The sequence below is a fragment of the Ictidomys tridecemlineatus genome, chromosome 6 (genome assembly GCF_052094955.1).
Source record: "Ictidomys tridecemlineatus isolate mIctTri1 chromosome 6, mIctTri1.hap1, whole genome shotgun sequence".
In the NCBI taxonomy this organism is placed as follows: domain Eukaryota; kingdom Metazoa; phylum Chordata; class Mammalia; order Rodentia; family Sciuridae; genus Ictidomys; species Ictidomys tridecemlineatus.
This window is the reverse complement of record NC_135482.1, coordinates 120,102,957-120,122,717: the sequence shown is the minus strand read 5'-3', so window position 1 is coordinate 120,122,717 and position 19,761 is coordinate 120,102,957. Positions and strand designations below refer to the sequence as shown.

Here is a 19,761-nt window from a genome sequence, read left to right as displayed (position 1 = left end):
GTTTTTTTGGATTGGCTAACTTCACTTAGCATGGTGTTCTCCAACTCCATCTATTTACTGCAAATTCCATGATTTTATTCTCTTTTAATGCTGAGTAATATTCCACTGTGTATGTATACCACAGTTTCTTTATCCATTCATCTATTGAAGGGCATCTAGATTGGGTCTACAGTTTAGCCATTGTGAATTGTGCTGCTATAACCATTGATGTGGCTGAGTCACTGTAGTATGCTGTTCTTAAGTCCTTTGGGTATAGACCGAGAAGTGGGATACCTGGGTCAAATGGTGGCTCCATTCCAAGTTTGAAATAGCTTTTGTTGGAAGAAGAGACTAAAAACTGCAGAAAAGAGTATGGCCCTTTTATCAGAGATTGAGATCCAGTAGGAGACTTTCACTGCTCTGCAATATATGCTCCCTGTCCCAGCTGCTGTCCTGAGCTCCAGATTCCTGCCTCCAATAAACTACTGACCATCTCCACTCAGATGAGAGAGCACTGTAAACTCAACAGCCCAAAGAATGAGTTTCTCATTACAACCATGACCATCTCCCCTAATAAAATTCCCTGTTCCTCTCCCAAAAGGCCTTTTGAGTTTTCTGGCTTCTTTGGGGCATCCATTATAAATCAGCATCATTTAAAATGTATTATTAATTAAAATTACATTTGGCATCTAGGAACTAAAGTAAGGTCCTTTCTGTGATGTCTCCCTAGAGTGCTAATCAAAATTGTCTAGGAAGGCTGTTTTTGTTTGGTATTCATTCTGAAGAGACAGCTCCTAACCTTCAGGTTTGTGTATTGATCAGTCTGAACAGCCCTTGCCTTTTCATCCACAGTCAAACTAATATTCCATCAAGTAAGTTCATGCAAACACAACTGTTTTTGCTCCAGGCTGTTTCCATCTGCATTGTCACCAGCTACATTGCCAGAGATAGGAGATACCCAATAAACATGTCATTGCCATAATCTCATTTTATTGATGGGGCAAGTCCCCATTAAATAAACTTTTTGGATTTCTCAGAGTGTTTCATTTCTTTTATAAACATTCATTCATTCTGTTATTTAACAAATATTTATCCGGAACCAGCTATGTGCCAAGATCCTTTAGAAATATTGTAAATGCAGTAGTGAACAAAACTGACAAAAACCCCTGACCTTGGGAAACTGTATGGAGGAAATACTTGGTAAGGCCAAAGGCTAAGCTGTGATAATGAAGAGGCCCCAAAGGATTTTGGCCTAAGTGTGATGGAAGTTTCTCTCTCTCTTATGTAACAGTCCAGCCAGTCCCACCAGGCAGACAGCTGGGCTGGATGAATTCGGAGGCCAGCTGCCCACCCTGCTGCTGTGTAACCTCTGTGTGTCTACCTGCCTCACCCCTCCAATCACTGCTAGGTTGCTGCAGTACCCAGCCTCCAGCTCTCCATGAAGACAAAGACCAGGGCAAGCAATTTGTCCCTAAGTTGAAATGACCCGCAGGTCACACACATCTCTTCTGCCCACCCCACCCTCCCAGTGACTCTACCTTGGTCATTATCTCACGTGGCTGGGAAAGAGGCTGGAAAGCTTGGCCGCTCACTGGGCCAGCCTGGCCACAGCCAGCTGGGTGTTTGCACAAGCCAGGTGGGTTCCATAACTCCCACCTTGAGGGAAATGACAAGGAACCCAACAGGTCAAATATATAAAATGTCAGGTGCAGGAAGTTCTGCAGAGGGAAAGAAAGCAGGCAAGCTGGTAGGAAGCAGTGGGGTGAGATTGCAATTTTAGTTTGGTGGGGAAACCTCACCGAGTAGATGAATTTGAGGAAGGACCTACCCAGCTGAGGGAGTGACCCACGCAGCAGACGGAGAGCATTACAGAAAGCAGCAATGACAGGTGAGAAGGATTTGGGAGAGGAACAGGGAGTTTTCTTAGGGCAGATGGTCATGGTTGCAATGAGGAACTCATTCTTTGGGCTGTTGAGTTTACAGTGCTCCCTCATCTTAGTGGAGATGGTCAGTAGTTTATTGGAGGCAGGAATCTGGAACTCAGGACAGCAGCTGAGACAGGGAGCATACATTGCAGAGCAGTGAAAGTCTCCTACTGGATCTCCATCTCTGATGTAAGGGCCACACTCCTTTCTGCAGAGAGAAGCCACCAGGCCCCAGGGTGGAGGCCGCACTTCCCTGACAGCCAGCGTTTCCAGAAGCGCATTGCAACTGATCTGCACCAGCTCCTCTGACCTAAGAGGAGTGCGCAGTGCCTCAGCCTCACAAAGGATCCTGGAACTGTCTCATCTTCCCTGGGAGGAAACTGAGACTCAGGTGAAAAATCTTGTTCACAGTCCTGGTGGGAAGTGGCAAGAGCCGGATTTTGGACCCCAGTTCTTCCTTCTCCAGCCAGCCCTGCCTGAACAGGGCCCTTTGTCAGGAATGTTCTCTGGAAAAAAAAAAAAAAGAATCTTTTGTTTAGCAGATTTCTAAACATCAGGTACTAGGAAGTTGAGGAAGGTACACAAGAGGGCGATCAATAGGAAGCAAAGCTGTGGCTCTGGAAAGCGCAGGCAGGGTCGGGATGTGACCCTGGTGCTTCCAGGGTCTGTCTTTGTGTGTCCTTGTTCCATTTCTCTCTCTGCGTGTGGCCTTTCCGGACTCCATCACCCCCATAAAACATCCTCTGCTTCTTGCCATGGAAGAAGGGACTAGGAACAACATCCATGGAGCAGTACAATCTCCCCATGGGATCAGAAGATGGGATTCCAGCCCAAGGTCCCTTTGCTGTGAACCTTAAGCGGGGAACACAGGTCTTCCCCACCTGGAGGGCACAAGGGGTCATGGGTGAACTTTCCCCACTCTACCTAAGTAAGACCATGAAATCCCTCTAGGGGTGTGAGCAAGGCATGTGGCTATAAAAACGCACGCTCTGAAGGAATTTAATAATTTAATTGGTTAGGGTAAGCATGCCTTTGTTTTCTAGATAAAGTTGTTTCCAAAACAATGTGGCTGTTCCTACTCCCAGTTCTTCAGAAGTATTGTCAGAATCCTAATAAGGTATAGGAAAAATTCCTTGCAGGCATTTCATATGCTTAGTGAACTATGGACAAAGTATTTGGTCCAGGCATGTGGGTGGAATTAATCTTTAATGTTAGCATCATTGAAGTATCCACAGGTCAACAAAACAATACTTTTTAGTTTGTAGTAGATAAGTTGTTTTCTGGGAAATTCTCAGTAGCATCTCAATTAACCACAACTTAATAGAAGTCATTTTCTAGCTGGTACAAAACTCCCTTCTTCCCCTCAACACTTTGTTTTTACTGTTCAAATAAAAAATAATTATACAAAAGTAGGCTTTTAAAACAAAGCACATATGTGAATTAGTTTTTGGAGCTTAGACAATATTCATCCCAGTCTCCACAGCTTTACCTTATTTATGTCGACCTTGCTGTATGTGACAAAACCAAAAATGAGGAGCCAGAAATGACGAGCCCATTTTCTGTAAATAGCATGGTTTGCTTTAAGTGTTGTCACAAACTTGGACATATAAGCAAGAAGGCAGTTCTGTTTACTTCTTACCTACTTACTTTGAAGACTGAGGGTGTAAGAATTAACAGGATGGCTTTTCTTCTATAAATGTCAAAAATTAGGAGATAAACTTGTGTATTTTTCTTGTTTGTTGTTACATGTTATTGCATAGGAAGGTGAATAGAGAATGGACACAATGGGTGTACTTATCAAAACTGATATTATTATGGCAATTTGATGTCATTGAAATTACCATATTAATAGGCAAGGGAGGGAGAGGAGGGGAGGTTCACAGGATTGGGCAGGGGCGAAGGGGGAAGTAAGGAGGGATGGAATGGGAAAGACAGGAGAATGACATTATATAACTTTCCTATGTTCATTATGAATACAAGATCAGTATAACTCCACATCATGTACAACCACAATAACGGGAAGTTACGCTCCAAGTATGTATATCATAATACATTCTATTGTCATATACAACTAAAAAGAACAATTCAAGAAAAAAAAAAGAAATTACAGTATTAGTTTTCTGTCTTAGGAATGTGTATATTATGAGACTTTTATCTTTAGAGAAAATAACTAAATCCTCACTCCATTTACAACTTATAAATCCATTTATAAGTTAGAGACAGTTCCTTTTATTTTAAAGCAAATAAGTTGACCAATACAATTTGGAAGGATTTTAAACATTGACAATGTAAAGAACTCTACAGCAATTCTACTTTAACCTGAAATTCCTATTCCTGAATATCCAGTTCTATATAAATTGATGACCTTAACTTAAAAGTTACAACATGGAAACTTTGAGATCTTCATCTTACATCAATGTATTATGCCTTATTTTGGATGACATCTTTTGCTAAAGCCCAGTATTAAGCAGGGCTGGATTATGTGATCCAGAGTTTAGCTAAGGAAACTGTTTTCACTCTGAAGTGAACAAATATAAGTGGGATGAAAGTTTCCCACAGCTTTACCCTTTGGCCCAAATAGATAATGCTTATGCTTCTAAGTCACTTCCCTTCCGTGTGGACTGCTGTTTTAACTCAGTTATTTATCTGCCCGTGTTTGTACAGCTGGGCCTGTGTTCATACATCCTTTGTGACTCTGTCCACTGATTGAGGCTGTTTCAGATTTCGATTTAATCTCTATCAGGCTATGAATGTAATTTGTTTAAATCACTGTATAATCAACATTTAATATGTTCTATTTGATTATTATAGCATTTCCATATAGTTATGTGATTTAAATATTTTGTGAATATTAAACATATTTACAAATAAATCGCCTTTAAAACTACACAATTTGGTCCCCTATTCATCCAAGCCCAAGGTACAGATGAATGGTGAAGAAACTTTGATCTTTGTGGCCCAAATTATTGAGACTAGAAATACTAGGACTCATGCTCCAATATAATTGTTCCTGTATCCTGTATTCATGATTTAGTAACATTAACCCAAATGTTTCTCTCTGGCTCCAGCCTCAAGTGTCATACTATGAAGAACAATCTTATTGGGGTTGGGGAATGTGTAGCCAGAGCTAAAAAAAAAAAAAGATACCAAGACACCAGAAGACAAGTTGTCCTGCATTTAGGTGCCGTAATATACAAATATAGATAAAACCCTTCATTCTCTGGAGTTTTTATGTCCTATATGATGGTCATCAGCTATTGGCTACATGTAGCTACTGAGCACTTGAAACATGGACAGTCTTGAACTGAGATGAGCTATCTCTGTAAAATCACAGTGAATTTTGAGATTTTTGTACAAAATAAAGAATGCAAAATTTTTATATTGAACACATGTTAAAATATTTTAAGAGCTTCTGGTTAAGTAAAATAGATTAAAGTTTTGTTTTGTTTTTTCAACTTTTTAAAAATGTGGCCTCTAGACAATTAAAGTTACATGTGAGGCATGCATTGTGCTTCTTCTTTGGACAGCACGGAGCACTGAGGACCCAAAGCAGAAGCAGAATGAGGCCCACCCCAGTGAGCTCAATTGAGATATATTTATTATATTTATAGAAAAATTGTAATTTCCCCTCCATTTAGATGCTATTCCTCTCTCAAATTCATCTTTCTCCGATTCATTTGGGCTGAGTTAAATAGCATCTTCTGTGATCCCATTGTATATAGATTTCTGATTTATATGTGTGTGTTCAGCTGAGTAACTTAAGGATAATAGAAATGCTAGCTATGATCATCATCACCACAATAGCTTATGATTCTGTAGCACTAGGTGCACTTAAGCCTCTCCAAAGTACTTTCCATAATACTTCATTTAATCCTTTAATAAGTCAACAGCTGGATGACTTATTCCACTTGAACAGATATCAACTTGGACTCAGACCAAGTCAGTGGCTCAAGGTGATACAAGTAGACACTGACTTAGACCATCGGTCCCCAAATCTACCCTTGACCATGAAACAATACACAGCATCTTGTTTTGGCTTTCATAGTGCATTACTATACCTGCCCCTGTATACAATAGCATGAGTCCTTTCTGCTAAACATAGAGGTTTTAATTTAATAAAGGTAATTATATTATATAATTATATATAATCATATTAATTATAATAATTGACAATTTAAATCTAAAAGAACTCAAAATGTTTACTCTATCAGAAATGGGAGGCCTACAATTAGTTTGTGGATGATCCAACTCTTGGTTTTACCTTATAGTTGCTCAAAAAAGTATATTTTAGGTCAGTATTCCTGAAAATATAGATGGCCTAATTCCAATTAATTACCTAATGAAGGATTCCAGAGACTATCCCCTCCAAATAAAAGACACTAGCATGTGGATTATTTTGAATTAAAGACACTTGGGAATTAGCAGATGCTGGAAAAATGCTTTTCTCGGATACTCCCTGATCTACCTAGAGACCTGACCTGCCTAAGGTGAACACAAGTGAGTTAGGTCCACTTCCTGAAATTCATCCAGAGAAAGTTAAATTCATGTTGCAGGAAAGGAGACGAGGAAGGTCATCACACCTGGGCAGACTTCTTGCAAGCTATTGTCTGCTCTTTGATCTCATTCAGTTTGCAAGGAACCATTCACAAATCCCTATCTGGTCTCAGGGCCCATTCCTTCTTCCCAACAGTCATTTACTACCCCTCAGAAATGGTGTACATTTCTACCTCCTCTCCCCTGTGAGGAAGGGCATCTGAACCCCTGTGTTATTGGCATTTACCCTCCTAGAGAACCCGTGTGCCTGGAAATGGAAATGCGTGTGGTTTTTTCTCCCTTTAACCTGCCTATTATCCTTCACATCAGCGAACCTTCAGAGCAAGGGGAGGAAATTTCCCTTTACCCCACCACTGCTGTGTGCCAAGTAGGAGATCCAGAGGTCGAGATGCCAGCTCTCTGTTCTAGTAGACCAAAGACGGTGTACTAGGACTGTGGGTCTGCAGTGGTGAAGGAACAAAGAGGAGGCACATCCAACAAATTTAGGGGTAAAAGGTGGAGATGTAGACTTTTAAAAAAAATCTTCCAAGAGGAGAGCACTTGATTCATCTTAAAATCTCTCACACTGATTTTCTTAGCTCTTATTTTTGCCGTATGAAGGCCATTGCTAAAGGTGCCCACCAACTACGGATGGTGTCAGTACTTTGGGTTGCTGAGAATGCGCTAACCCATTGCTGTGATTTTCAGGTACCAGTAAGGTCAACCTTGTGAAGATCGCGTCCACGGCTTCCAGCCCTCGGGACACAGCCCTAGCTGCGGTCATCTGCAGTGCTCTGGCCACTGTGCTGCTCGCCCTCCTCATCCTGTGTGTCATCTACTGTAAGAGACAGTTCATGGAGAAGAAACCCAGTTGTAAGTTCCTAACTCTTTATATTTCCTTATTGTTATTAATTATCATTGTCATCTAAGTGTTTGACAAGAGTGGTGGCAAAGGCAAGCATCAGTAGTTGCTGAAGGATAGTGAGCACATGAAAATGGACCTCACCAGGGATGGCACAACTTTATGACAACACTGACAAGGCTGGGATGTCCCTGTGCCACAAGGCAAATATTAAAATTGTCCTGAGATTTGGCAACATATTTGTGTATAAGAAGAAATAGTCCTCGAGCTTACCTGATTCAGCTTAACAGACTTTTGACTGTACAGTGTTATGAAAGCATGCCCACACAAGAGCTACGTTCAGCACAGCATTCTAAATTATATGGGATATTCAACACTTTACTATCCATACGCTTTGTGTTAGATGATTCTGCCAAACTGTAGGCTGCTGGAAGTGTTCTGAGCACATTTCAGGTAGGCTAGGCATGCTGTAATGTTTAGTAGCTTAGTTGTATCAAGTGCATTGAAACATCTTCGACTTTCAATGGGGTTTTCAGGTGAAAATTGGTTTCTTACTTGGGCCAATGTGGGCAAAGGTGATACCAACTTTCTCTGTCACTTGAATTCATCAGCAAAATGATTCTATCACTACAGGTCCCCTGCAAAGTCGAGCAGGATCTGTAATCAAAAATTGCAGTGAGAGCGGACTTTTTCTCTAAAAATACAAAAGCTAGCATGGTTCCAGTCTGGGTTATGGTGTTAATGGAACTCCCTTATAAAGGAAATTCTACTCACTGATAGAATTGTCACTCCTGCCTTCAGGGTCTCTGAGACCACAGGATATTCAGTACAATGGCTCTGAACTGTCCTGCTTTGACAGACCTCAGCTCAGCGAATACGCTCACAGAGCATGTTGCCAGTGCCACCAGGATTCTGCCCAGACCTACGGTAAGTTCAGCCACAAAGCGCCTGTCAGACAGCCCGTGGAAGGCAGAGTTTGAAACTGCAAAGCATTGTCCATATGGGTCTCACCGTGAGGTGGCTGGGCTCAGTTTTCTAGTTAGAGTTAATCTTGTTAAATCATTCTCCACTGTCTCTTGTTGGTTGGGGTGTGTCAGATCTCTTCACGATTAAAAAGAAAATAAAGACAGGGGCAGTGGCACATACCTGTAATCCCAGAGACTCCAGAGGCTGAGGCAGGAAGATTGTAATTTTGAGGCCAGAGTCAGCAACTTAACAAGAGCCTATGAAATTAAAAAGGCTGGGGGTGTTCTCAGTGATAGAATGCCCATGGGTTTAATCTCCCTAAGTACATAAGCAAGCCAAGAAAGTCAGCATCTCATTCACACCCTAACATTTTTCAGCAACTTTCTAGGGCAAGATTGCCTTTCCTTTTCTGAGTCAGGTTGACTTGAAATCATGTTGACCTGATGTAGAGTAGAAGTGTTTTAATCCTTTATCTTGTGAATTCAAACGAAACCTTCAAATCAAACCACTGAACTCCATGCCCAACCCTAATGTTTCCATTTTAATGTCTTTTGTGATGTCTTAAAAGGAGCAAAGAGGTCCATGTCAGAGTTTTCCTCAAACCATAATTGCTTCTCAGGTTATTGACAGACATGACAGTTTAGGAAAGTGATTTAAATGGAAATCGGTTTCTCACTTGGGCAAATGGACCAAAGGTGAAACTGACTTCCTTTGCTATTTACATGTATTCATCAGCACGAGGTTTTTGCACCTTACACGTCCCATTCCAGTCCCCACCAAATGATCTCACTACTCTACAAATGAAAATTGCATGTGACCAACAGCCCTGCCTGAGTCCACCCTAGCTTCCCTTCTCTCCCTAACTGCATTTCTGTTAGCACCCACAAATGCCAGGCTAAATTACACCAGGTTGTCTCTCCTAAGCACATTTTATTTGCTTTAAGTTAAATATATCCCCGTGAGGTTGGCTTGTCCTCCTGACACTATCCAATCTTGCTTTTCAAAAAATTGCAGGCTGAAGTGTTTCAATCTCATAACTGATTTTCTTTTCTACTGATCATTACTATCTTCTATTTTAGGAATGGGTTAAAAAGCAAAATACAAGACTTTCTGTGATGGGTGTGGATCCAGTTTTGCCTTTGCCTATAGATAATGGGCTCTTAACTATTGACAGTAACACTGTGATCCCCAAACACACACAATCATTGTGTCCTCTTGAATATTTCATGGACACTGCTACTAGAATCAGAGTAAGTAGGAATAATTTCTTAAGAGATGAACTCTAATTTTAATTTAGAAGATTAATTTGTAATACAAAAGATTAAACCTACAGGTGGCCTGGTTTATACAATCTCTAAACAGAACACAGAAGATTCCTTATACCAATGTCCAAGTTCAGTGTAGCTTGTCATTATAAGCATCTCCTCCTCATGACAGCGCCCCTTTTTTTCTTTTAACATTTTTATTCTGACTTAAGTTCTGACATATAAACATTGAAAGGATAGGACAAAGAATTTCTACTTATCTTTTACCCATATTTCAAAAATATTAATTTTTTTTTCTGATTTGCTTCATCTCCTCATAAATACATGTATATGTACATATTTTTATTTGCCATTTAAATATCAGTTACATAGATGTATGCGTTTTCCCCTTAATATTTCAGTGTTTATTTCCTAAGAACAAGAACATTCTCTTACATACTAGCACAAGTATTAAAATCAGGAAATGAGCACTAATGCGATGCTGTTTCACAATCTACAGAGCATATTGGGTTTTCTTATCTATCCAATAATGTCCTTCCTGGCAAAGAAAACCAGACACCACTGCTGCATTCAGTTGTCAAGTTTCTTTGGTCTCTTTTAAGCTGGAGTTTTTCCTGAGACTTTCTTTGTGTTTCATGGCATTGATGTTTTCTGAAAAGTACAGGCCAGTCAGTAGTTTTGCAGGGTGACCTTCAGTTTGGGATTGTTTACTCAGGATTAGATTCAGAAATATTGCAGAGGGAACGCCACATCCTTCTCAGGACACTGGATCAGGAGGCACCAGAGTCCTTCTGTCACATGTCTTGGCAGGTTGACTTGGGCCACTTAGTTAAAGGGTATCTTCCAGGTTTCTCCACTGTAAAGTGATTGCTATCTTTAATTAGTAAACATATGGGGAAAGAGATACTTGGAGATTTGTAAATTATCCTGTTCCTACCCCGACTTTGACCCAGGAGATTAGCATCCCTGATGATTTTTACCTAAGCCAGTCATTAATAATGGTTTCTTTTTTAAATTTTTGTGTTTGTTCTTTTTAGTTTTACATGATAGTAGAATGTATTTTGACATATCATACATATATGGAGTGTAACTTCCCATTTTTGTGGTTGTACATGATGTGGAATTACACTGGTATTACTAATGGCTTCTAATTCCATCATTCTTTCTACATTTACAACTTGGCTTCCTATGAAAAGAAAGAACTTTCCCTTTTCCCCCACTTATTTATTTACTTCAGTTAGTCTAGACTAAATTCTTTTTTTTTTTAAGAGAGAGAAAGAGAATTTTAATATTTATTTTTTTAGTTTTCAGCGGACACAACATCTTTGTTTGTATGTGGTGCTGAGGATGGAACCCAGGCCGCACACATGCCAGGCGAGCGCGCTACCGCTTGAGCCACATCCCCAGCCCAATAGTTACAAATTCTTTGGAATCATTTTTAATTTTGATGTTCAAATTCTTCTAGATGTGGTCAGTAGAAGTTCCCTCAGACTGGCTCATATGCTATTTTGACATGTCCCCTTTAAATTTCTAGCACCTTATTACTTTCTGGCACAAAAAGAATTCAAGGTTTATCTTGTACTTTCTCTGAAATTAGCCATTTTTACCTGGAATGATAGTGCCTTTTGCTTTTAAGTGATTTGAAATGTCCCATAGTGAGCATGACACATTTGTTGAGTTAATTAGTGGTAGAACTGGAGCAGGTCACAGCAGTCACAGTTCCCAGTCACCATGGTGTGTTCTCATGTACCATACAGAGGTCTTGCTTTGAGAGAGATTTAGATAAAGTCTACCTGGATGTCCTTCCTGTCAACAATGGTTTGCAGTTGCATCTCAATATATGAAATTAATTTTTTGAGAGGGAAATAAATATCAATTTCATAATATTTCCCATTTATAAAAATAGATATTCCCCATGGAAAAATTTGGAACACACAAAAACAAATATAAATACGTGTAGATATATATAATTGCTTCAAGTTTTTTTTTTAACTATGTACACATGTCTTTGTATTTTTGTGCTTTGGTAACTTAATAGTTTCATAAAAATCAAAATTATACTTAAATGTGCATAGAGAGCAAGAAATCTAGAAGGCCACTCACTAAAATGTTGGCCAAATTAATATTTCCATCTTATAGGATTGGGAAAGATTATGCTTATCTAAAAAAAAAACTGTATATTTTTTAATTTTTTCCTTCTTCAGTGAACATAGTGGTTTGTGAAGCTGAGGGCACACATCTGCTTATGCTTTAACTTACATTGTCAGCAATTAAAAATAGGCATCTGTGTTCATTGAGTTAAGGACTTGGAACATTTTTAGGTTCTTGTCTATATTACTACACATTCAGCAGAGGAGTTGTACTGTTTCTCCTGTCATCAGCAGTGTGTGAGAGTCTCATTTCACATGCTTTCCCATAGCCTTTTATCATTTTTTTATTGTGGTAAATACACATAACACGACACTGACCATCTTAACCATTTCTAAGTGAACAGTTAAGTGTAGCGTAAGTACATTCACATTGCTGTGCAACCAGCAGCTCCATCCACCCCCAGAACTCCCAGAACAGCTGAAGCTGTCTCCATTAAACACTAGTGTAATGTAGGAACCAAACCCAGCATTCTGTACAACTGCAATGCACCAGTAAAATAATGTGGGGGAAAAATGAAGCCTAGTAATAAATAAATAAATATTTTAAAATTTTTCAAGTCCAAGAAAGAACAATTCAAAATATTCTAAGGAAATGAGCAGCATTACAAGCTTGTTCCACAACGGAAAAAAAAACAAAAACAAAAACAAAAACCTAGTGTACAGGGCTGGGGCTGGGGCTCAGCCGTAGCGCACTTGCCTGGCATGTGTGAGGCACTGGGTTCGATTCTCAGCATCATGTAAAATAAATAAAGGACTATCAACAACTAAAAAAAATTTTTTTAATTAAAAACAAACAAACAAACAAACTGTACAATTCCATCCCTACAGCTCCTGGAAGCCCCTACAAATGTCCCTGTGGGTTTGACTATTCTAGGTATCTCATAGAAGTGGTTCATCTTTTTTTTTTTTTTTAAGATAAGGAAAAAGTTAACTTCAAGTTAACCAAGGAGAATAGCTAAATTTCCTAGAACCATGCTGAACTGGTATTAAAGAGAAAGTTCCAGAGAAAAGCACTATGCCTCATGCCTCTGCTGGCTTCCCCAGGGCCTGTCCACTTGATCCCGTCCTTGTGCTGTGATGAGGCCTGCGGCACTGACCGGCCAGCGCTTGGTTGTGGGGTGCATTCCAGGGCCACCCTTCCAGAGAGGTAACAGTCATTTCAATGATTTCACCTTCCCTTGTGCATGATGCATTCTTCTGACTTACTAATTTTCATGTGGAACTATAGAAACATTGCTTTTTAAGTATTATTAATGGCATTCTGGATATTGGAGGGAGATAGTTCTTTGGCACAAATCAAAGAGGTCTCTCAAGGCGCTAATAGACAATGTAATATTCTTTGTACTTTTCTCTCCACAAAGTTGATTTTTTGTCCTATATTATGACACCTCTGTCATCTGTAACTTCCATGTACTTGCTGTGTATTCGTTTAGCATATTCATTTCCTATAGGAAATGGCATATCTCATATATTAGCTTAAGAATATTAATTAGAAATATGCATAGGAAATCAGCTTTAAAGTAAATGGAGTACTTTGAGTCCCTGTATTGATGCAACTTTATAACAATAGGAAGCAGTAGAATCCTGACTTAAGAAATTGCTATTTCATTTAGAAAACTTAAGATCATAGCTGAAATGCTGCTTTGTAGTAGTGTTCTTTCTCACCGTGAAATTTAAAGATCCTTTGAACATGTGTTCAGAAACGCAGTTCCAGTGGGGGAGACCATGCCAACTTTCTTCGGGTCCCTTTCAAGGTCCCTGTGTGGCGAGTTTTCCGACGCCTGGCCTCTGATGCAGAATCCCATGGGTGGCGACGACATCTCTTTTTGTGATTCTTACCCTGAACTCAATGGAGAAGAAATTGATTCTCTCAATCCAGAAAACAAAAGCTCAACATCTTTGGAGTCAAACAGTTGCCAAGATCTGGTTGGTGGAGCTGTTTCAATTCAAGCTCATTCTGGAAACTTCACAGAAACTGCTGATTTATCTAGATACAAGGAGACAGAGGCAGAGTCAGCGCTAACTCAGGAAGCACTAAGTACTGGAAGCCAGCTGGATCCGGAGGGTGGAGATACTGTGCACCCCACCACTCCCACATCCCTCCAGGTAAGGCAGTGTCCGACTTGTGGCAGACCGGAGGGAGGGTAACGGAACTCCTTGCAGTGAACGTGGGCTGGCCTGGGCTGTGGATGTAGCTCAATGGAAGGGCACTTGCCTAGCAGGCAGAATGTTCGGAATTCCATCCCCAGGGGGAATCCTGATACAGTTTCTCCATTTTTCATAATTTCATGTACATTATAGAATATGTTTTAAAATAAATTTCAATAGTCTTTTTTTTTAACTAATAGAGCTATTCTATAAGACCATAAAGGGCAGCTGTATTTTTTTTATTCTTCTTTATAAATCTGATTACCTAGTACAGTCTCCTTTACTGACTGAAGAGACAGATTAGTTACCAGAGCATCTCGCAAACAATTCCAGACCTTCATTTTCTAAATATAAATTCTTATGGCCAATCTTCAGTGCACTTCACTCACTGTCAGGGTGATCAAAATTTAGTTCTAAAACTACTCCTCCCCTCCTCCCTTCTTTCCTATTGTTTATTGGATTGTTCAACTTTGGGCAATTTATCGATTTGGTTGAATACTGATTGGTGGTTGTGATCTAGAGGCAAATGCATCGTAAGATTCTCCCAGGTAGAACATTTTAAAATCAGGTTTAGGGGCAAGAGGGGGAGTGGTGGCCAGTGCAGATAGATGGGGGCTGGTACCCTGCAGTGCTGGGGCAGGAAGGATTCTGGTAGAACTGGCACCACCTCTGCTTTCTCCTCCAGGTGATAGGGACTTTGCTGAATTTGACTTGATGCTTCTGTATGTTTCCTTAAATGGAAGTGCCTGCATTATCAGAATAAGTTTTGGAATGAGGTCAGCCTTGAGTAGAAAGGGCTAGTCACAGCTGTGCCATCAGCTCTCAGGGCCTAAAATACCTTGCCCTGCACCGCAGCCTTGCTGCTCTCACTGTTTGGTCCTTGCTGCATCAAGTCCAGGGCTTCAGGCCTGAGCAAGCAGTAAAAAACATACTGCACCTGCTGCGGAGGGTGGCCTCCACTTCCGGGAGACTTCGTATCCTTGTCCGCTTATATCAAAAACTTAGCCCAAAGTCAACGTGATGTAGATGTGTTCCTTTTTAGGATCACTACATAGATAACAACTTTTCTTTTAAACTACAAGGAAATTTGCTAGGGAATTCTATGCAGCAAACATTTTTTAGCTTTGAAGGGAAAACACTGTTGTTCTTAGTCTCAAAACGTGGAAAATGGAGAAGAGGTAAATAAACAAAGAAAAAACAGATTGGCCAATTTAAAAATGTAAACTACATTCATCTGAACTCTACTTGTAGCAAGGGAAGGTTACTTACTGATCCTGGTTTTTTTTGAGTCACCCCATAATTCATATAGCTTTCATGATGATAAATAAGAAAAGGGTTAAGCATTTAGAATGGATTGTGCCCCACAAAACTTAAGGGCTGAGAAGGCCCAGCAGCCTCCAGCAGGTAACAAGTCCTACCATCCAGGCCTCCAGGTAAGGGAAGGGAGGGTGCAGCAAAACAGGTGGAGGCGAGTCTCACCCTTGAGCAACAAAGCCCTGGATGCCCTGCCAGCTACCCCAGTGAGTTGCCTTCCCCCAGGCCTGTTGCACCCTCTGTGTGTCCATTGTCATGGAAAAGTCTGAGTAAGAGGGATTATCAGCTCCCAACTGACTAACCCGGGTTTTGCAGAGTCTTGTCAGTCAAGAGAATTAGTTAGCATCATCCTCAATCTTTTAGTTTGTCCCCGGGTTCATGATGTAAATTGCTAAGAGGGGGGAATAAAACAAACACTAAGTCTTATCGGAACCAACTCAGGGTCCACCTTCTTCTGTTTGTGGTGTTGGAGGATTGGGGATGTGGCTTGTAAGCACTGCTACCACAGCTTGATGAATGTGAATCTGAGAAACATATTTTAATACATAAGATTGGCACAGGTGACATTAATTCCCTTTCAGAAAAGTCCAAGAAATGGTCAGTAAAGATACTTTCAACTCCAATTATTATGAACTGAAAAGAAAGCTGTAATCACATCTAAAATGAACCTGCTGAGAAAATGTTACTATTCTATTGCATAACATGATTTATTAACAGCTGTTAATAATTTTTCAAGATGTGTTACCTTACAATTATTAGATCACATAGGTGAACTTAAGTTTGACATTCTGAATTTAGAAAAGAATTATTAAAATGTAAACCTTTTTGATTTCCCCCCTACAATAAAAAACAGTAAGTAATAGTTCAAGTCCACTTTATTTATGTGTGTAAGGGGGTTCTGGGAATGAAACCCACTGAGCTATACCCCCAGCCCTGAGCCCATTTTAAGAGATCATCTTTTCCAGATTCTAAAAAGCATTTTCCATTTAGTTGCATTTACTGAATCCATGAAGTATACTGAACGAACCCTAATCTTCCGAGGAAAATAGAGGCAGCAACAGCTGTAAACCTTCAGAAGCTAGGCCTCTTTTACTTTAGGGGTCAGCCAGGTGTTTAACTCAATTAGTTTTTCTTGTTGTTGTTTTGTTTTCTAAAATACAAAATTTTAAAAAGCAATCACATTTCTCCTAACAGATTCAACTTTCCAAGTCAGAGGACACATTTCATAAAGAATTTGATTTCAGCAGCTTATTACTAGGAACACACAGGGTTTCTAGTTAATTCTACCCATTCCTTGGTACATTGTAAGTTAGGTCATATTTATAATATGGGCTCATTCAGAATTCCGGAAGGCACTGTATTTCTGGGTGTGAGTCTGTGATTTCTAGTGCAAGATAGGTTTGTTTCCAAAAACTGTAGTTTTCTTGTGGGTGGTTTAAGACCACCCAGAATTTGATGATGATAGTTATGGTTCAGGATAAAGCAAATAGGTGTGAGAGCCTTCTTTAGTCTATATGACTCAATTTTAATCAAGTTTCCTGATAAATTTCTCCCCCAGAGGGGAACAGAACTGAGGCATATAGCACATCATTTGCTGAGATATTTGGGAGAATGAAGCTTACAGGCAAAGCTTTTCTTGATGTTAATTTTTAAACATCATTTTAAATGTGAGCCTAAAGGAACAAAAAGAAGTTTAGAAAAGATATGAGGACACCAGGATTCTAGTCCTTCAGTCTACTGAAATCTACTTTTTCCACATAGGCAAACTGAGGATAATTTGCCTTTTGCAGTGGAGTTAATGTGGTTATTATGATGAGGTCTATTAACCAACACATTTGATTAAATAACCTCCTAGTATTCAAAAGAACATCAGGAGCTTTTATTCTAGTTGTATCTCTTAAGATCTAAAAAAAACTTTTCTACAAACTTATGTAGGTCACTGATGCTAATTAATGGTAAATAAGTCAGTGAAGGGTTAATGAGCGAGGTGAAGGTTCCACTCCCTTTTGGTCACCTTCTGATGGCTGAAGCTCCTCCCTTCCTGAAGTGAGGTCAGTGCCTTTCCTGATAAGGACAAATCAAATGGCTCCCCTTCACTGAGGATATTTGTCCTATGATGATTGTGATATTCCAGGAAGATCTGATAAGAAAAATTCCATTCCCTATTTCTATACATTCTCCTACAGTGGGGTGGAAGTCTTGAACTCAAAGGCTAAGTTGACAGATAAAGAATGGCACTATTCATTGATCATTTTTGATCTTTGAAAGAAGGGCATGAAGAACCCTAAAATCTTTACCTACCAATGCTTTAAAGGAGCCAGCACTGAAGAAACATGATTTCAATGATTGGATGAGGTTGGAAATCAGCAGAAACATTGTTTATTCATTGTGATCACCGTGGGTTACATTAACATCTTTTAAGTAATCTTGGCAAAGATTGAGTGACCGTGAGTTGTTATGGAAACCTCAATTTTATTATCAGGAGAATATGGGTTCCTGGATATTATTGAATGAATTTCTTGTCCATGCATTATTAAATTCATGGTAAATACTAGTAAAAACCATGCACAGTCATCTTTTATTATAGTTTAGCAGCTTGAAAGGATTGTTTTTAAAGCTCTTCTTCTCTCACTGTTTTAGGAAGCCTAAAAGCCGTTCTTCTTCCTGCAGTGGATCTGTGTGTCTGGAACCCAGAGGCACCGCTCTGTTAGGCTTATGGACTGAGCAGTCTGGACCCTGCACAGCTTCTGGAGAAAAAAGAAATCTGAACCAAGCTGATGGCATTTTAAGCCTTTCAACTAGTTGCTTCTGAGCCAGACCAGCTGTAAGCCGAAACCTCAATGAGAAGCAAGGAGATCCTCTAGGCAGACTGTTTGCATCTTTCCTAAACCAGAAGTTTCCAGTCTTCAAGAACAGCTTCAAAGACTGGTGGGTTGAGAGTAGCCTGTGAGATGATGGACACATAGCAAGATACAGCCAGGTGTTCATGCGAATTTTCATGGTGAATGTGGTCTAACAAGGCTGAAGACCCAGAGTATCCATTGTCACTGACATTTTCTTTCCAGAAATAGTCTCATTTAGTCTGTTATCCCGCTAAAAGTACATGTCAGATTCTTAATGTTAGTTTTTTATGTAGAATGGGTTTGAAATTTAGTGTTTCTGTTGAATAAGGTAACTTCTTCATCATCCCAAACTGACTGGCTTAGGTGGTTACATCGACTTTGTACCACCTGTCTGAATCTTGGCTTTATTAAAGGCAGTTAACTGACCAGGAATCGGAGAACACCCCTTTTCCAGAATCTCACTTCTAACCTCAGCCTCTATCACATCGACACCTTCTGGTGCCGGTAGGAGATGGAACCTGAGTTACAGTGGGCAGCAGAGGGTGGCCCATCACCCTGGCATCAAAACCACTTGACGTGCATATCCTAGAGACTTGGATGCACAAGTTAAATTCATTAATATTCATGTTCAATTAGTTGATATGGAAGCACTTGTCACATCTATCTCTATGCCTGAGCTGAGACGGTACAGGATTTCTTTTATGAAAAGGAGATATATAAACATGATGATCTCTTATTTGTATTGTATCTTATACTAAAGGTTTTGGGGATCTCAGCATATCAGGTTCCTCCTGCTACTGAAGTCATCTTCCATGAGAATATGCTACACTATGTAGTAGAAGAAAAAGTAGAAAAGTCTGTAAGAGGCACAGTGTGGTGTGACCAGAACTCTGCGGTTGTCCCTCTAATATTACTTATGAGATTACACAGCACATAGTCTCCTGTATTAGCCAGATGATATGGAATTTAGAAGTCTGGTGCTTCTGTCTGGGTGCTCCATCTTCTATCATCTTATTTACAAAGGATCATTGTCTCCAGGACTAAGAAAGAAATGAAACCAGTTCAGTCATGAAGCAGGGGATAGCTCATTTGCTCTTGATCTTAAGTAGAAAGGGATTTAATTGAGCAGGATTTTTTTTTCCCCTCTAGAAAGATTCATGATCAGAGCTGGCCTTTGTCTTTTAACTGCTCCCTATTAGCTGTCACATTTACACTTAAACAATAAATAGACCTTTGAACATCAGTGTGTTAGAGGGCTTTAAAATATTTGTTTGGGCTCATAGTAAGTGTCTTTTACCTAACATTTAAATTAAACATTAAAATTAATCTGTCTTTTCTAGGTCATTTTTATTACCCCAACATTTTTTTTCTAAGACATTAGTAAAATTTAACGAGCCCTCTTCCTTGTGGCCATTTCTGTATTGATAGTTTTAGGTTCTGACATGGGTATACTAGCTGTCTGTGTCTCTTTCTGCTCATGACTTCAGTTCTTTTCTCCGAAATAGAAAATCACAATGTCTCATGATAACCCCCATTTATTCATGTTTACGTAGCGCCTGGTCATAACCAATGGACTCTCTTTTTTTGTTTCCTGTTTTAGTGTAAGCTAGTCGTTCTTAAACTTTGGTGATCACCAACTCTTATGAAAATTGCCCTTAGGAAATTCTAATAAAATATTTTGGATTTGGCCACAAGACATCTACGAAAATGCAAGTCCAGTTTTCCTTGAGTGGCTTCCTGTATTTCACAGAAGTATGCCATTGTTTGCAATCCGAT

General features: G+C 39.7%; 1 protein-coding gene across 4 annotated transcripts in view; it reads left to right on the top strand.

The window, feature by feature from the left end:
• The window catches only part of Tnfrsf19 (TNF receptor superfamily member 19), an 89,687-nt gene extending 71,766 nt beyond the window's left edge, over window positions 1–17,921 (top strand). For 3 of the 4 annotated variants that reach the window (XM_005337581.5, XM_021734737.3, XM_078015689.1), the window contains 5 exons: window positions 7,146–7,310; window positions 8,101–8,226; window positions 12,725–12,827; window positions 13,381–13,786; window positions 17,783–17,921. In XM_005337581.5, the coding sequence (XP_005337638.2) occupies window positions 7,146–7,310; window positions 8,101–8,226; window positions 12,725–12,827; window positions 13,381–13,786; window positions 17,783–17,791 (809 nt within the window). In that variant the 3' untranslated portion in view covers window positions 17,792–17,921. The remainder of the gene's footprint in view (window positions 1–7,145; window positions 7,311–8,100; window positions 8,227–12,724; window positions 12,828–13,380; window positions 13,787–17,782) is intronic. The other variant, XM_013363914.4, reaches the window with a different exon arrangement.
• The last annotated feature ends 1,840 nt before the right edge of the window (window positions 17,922–19,761 follow it).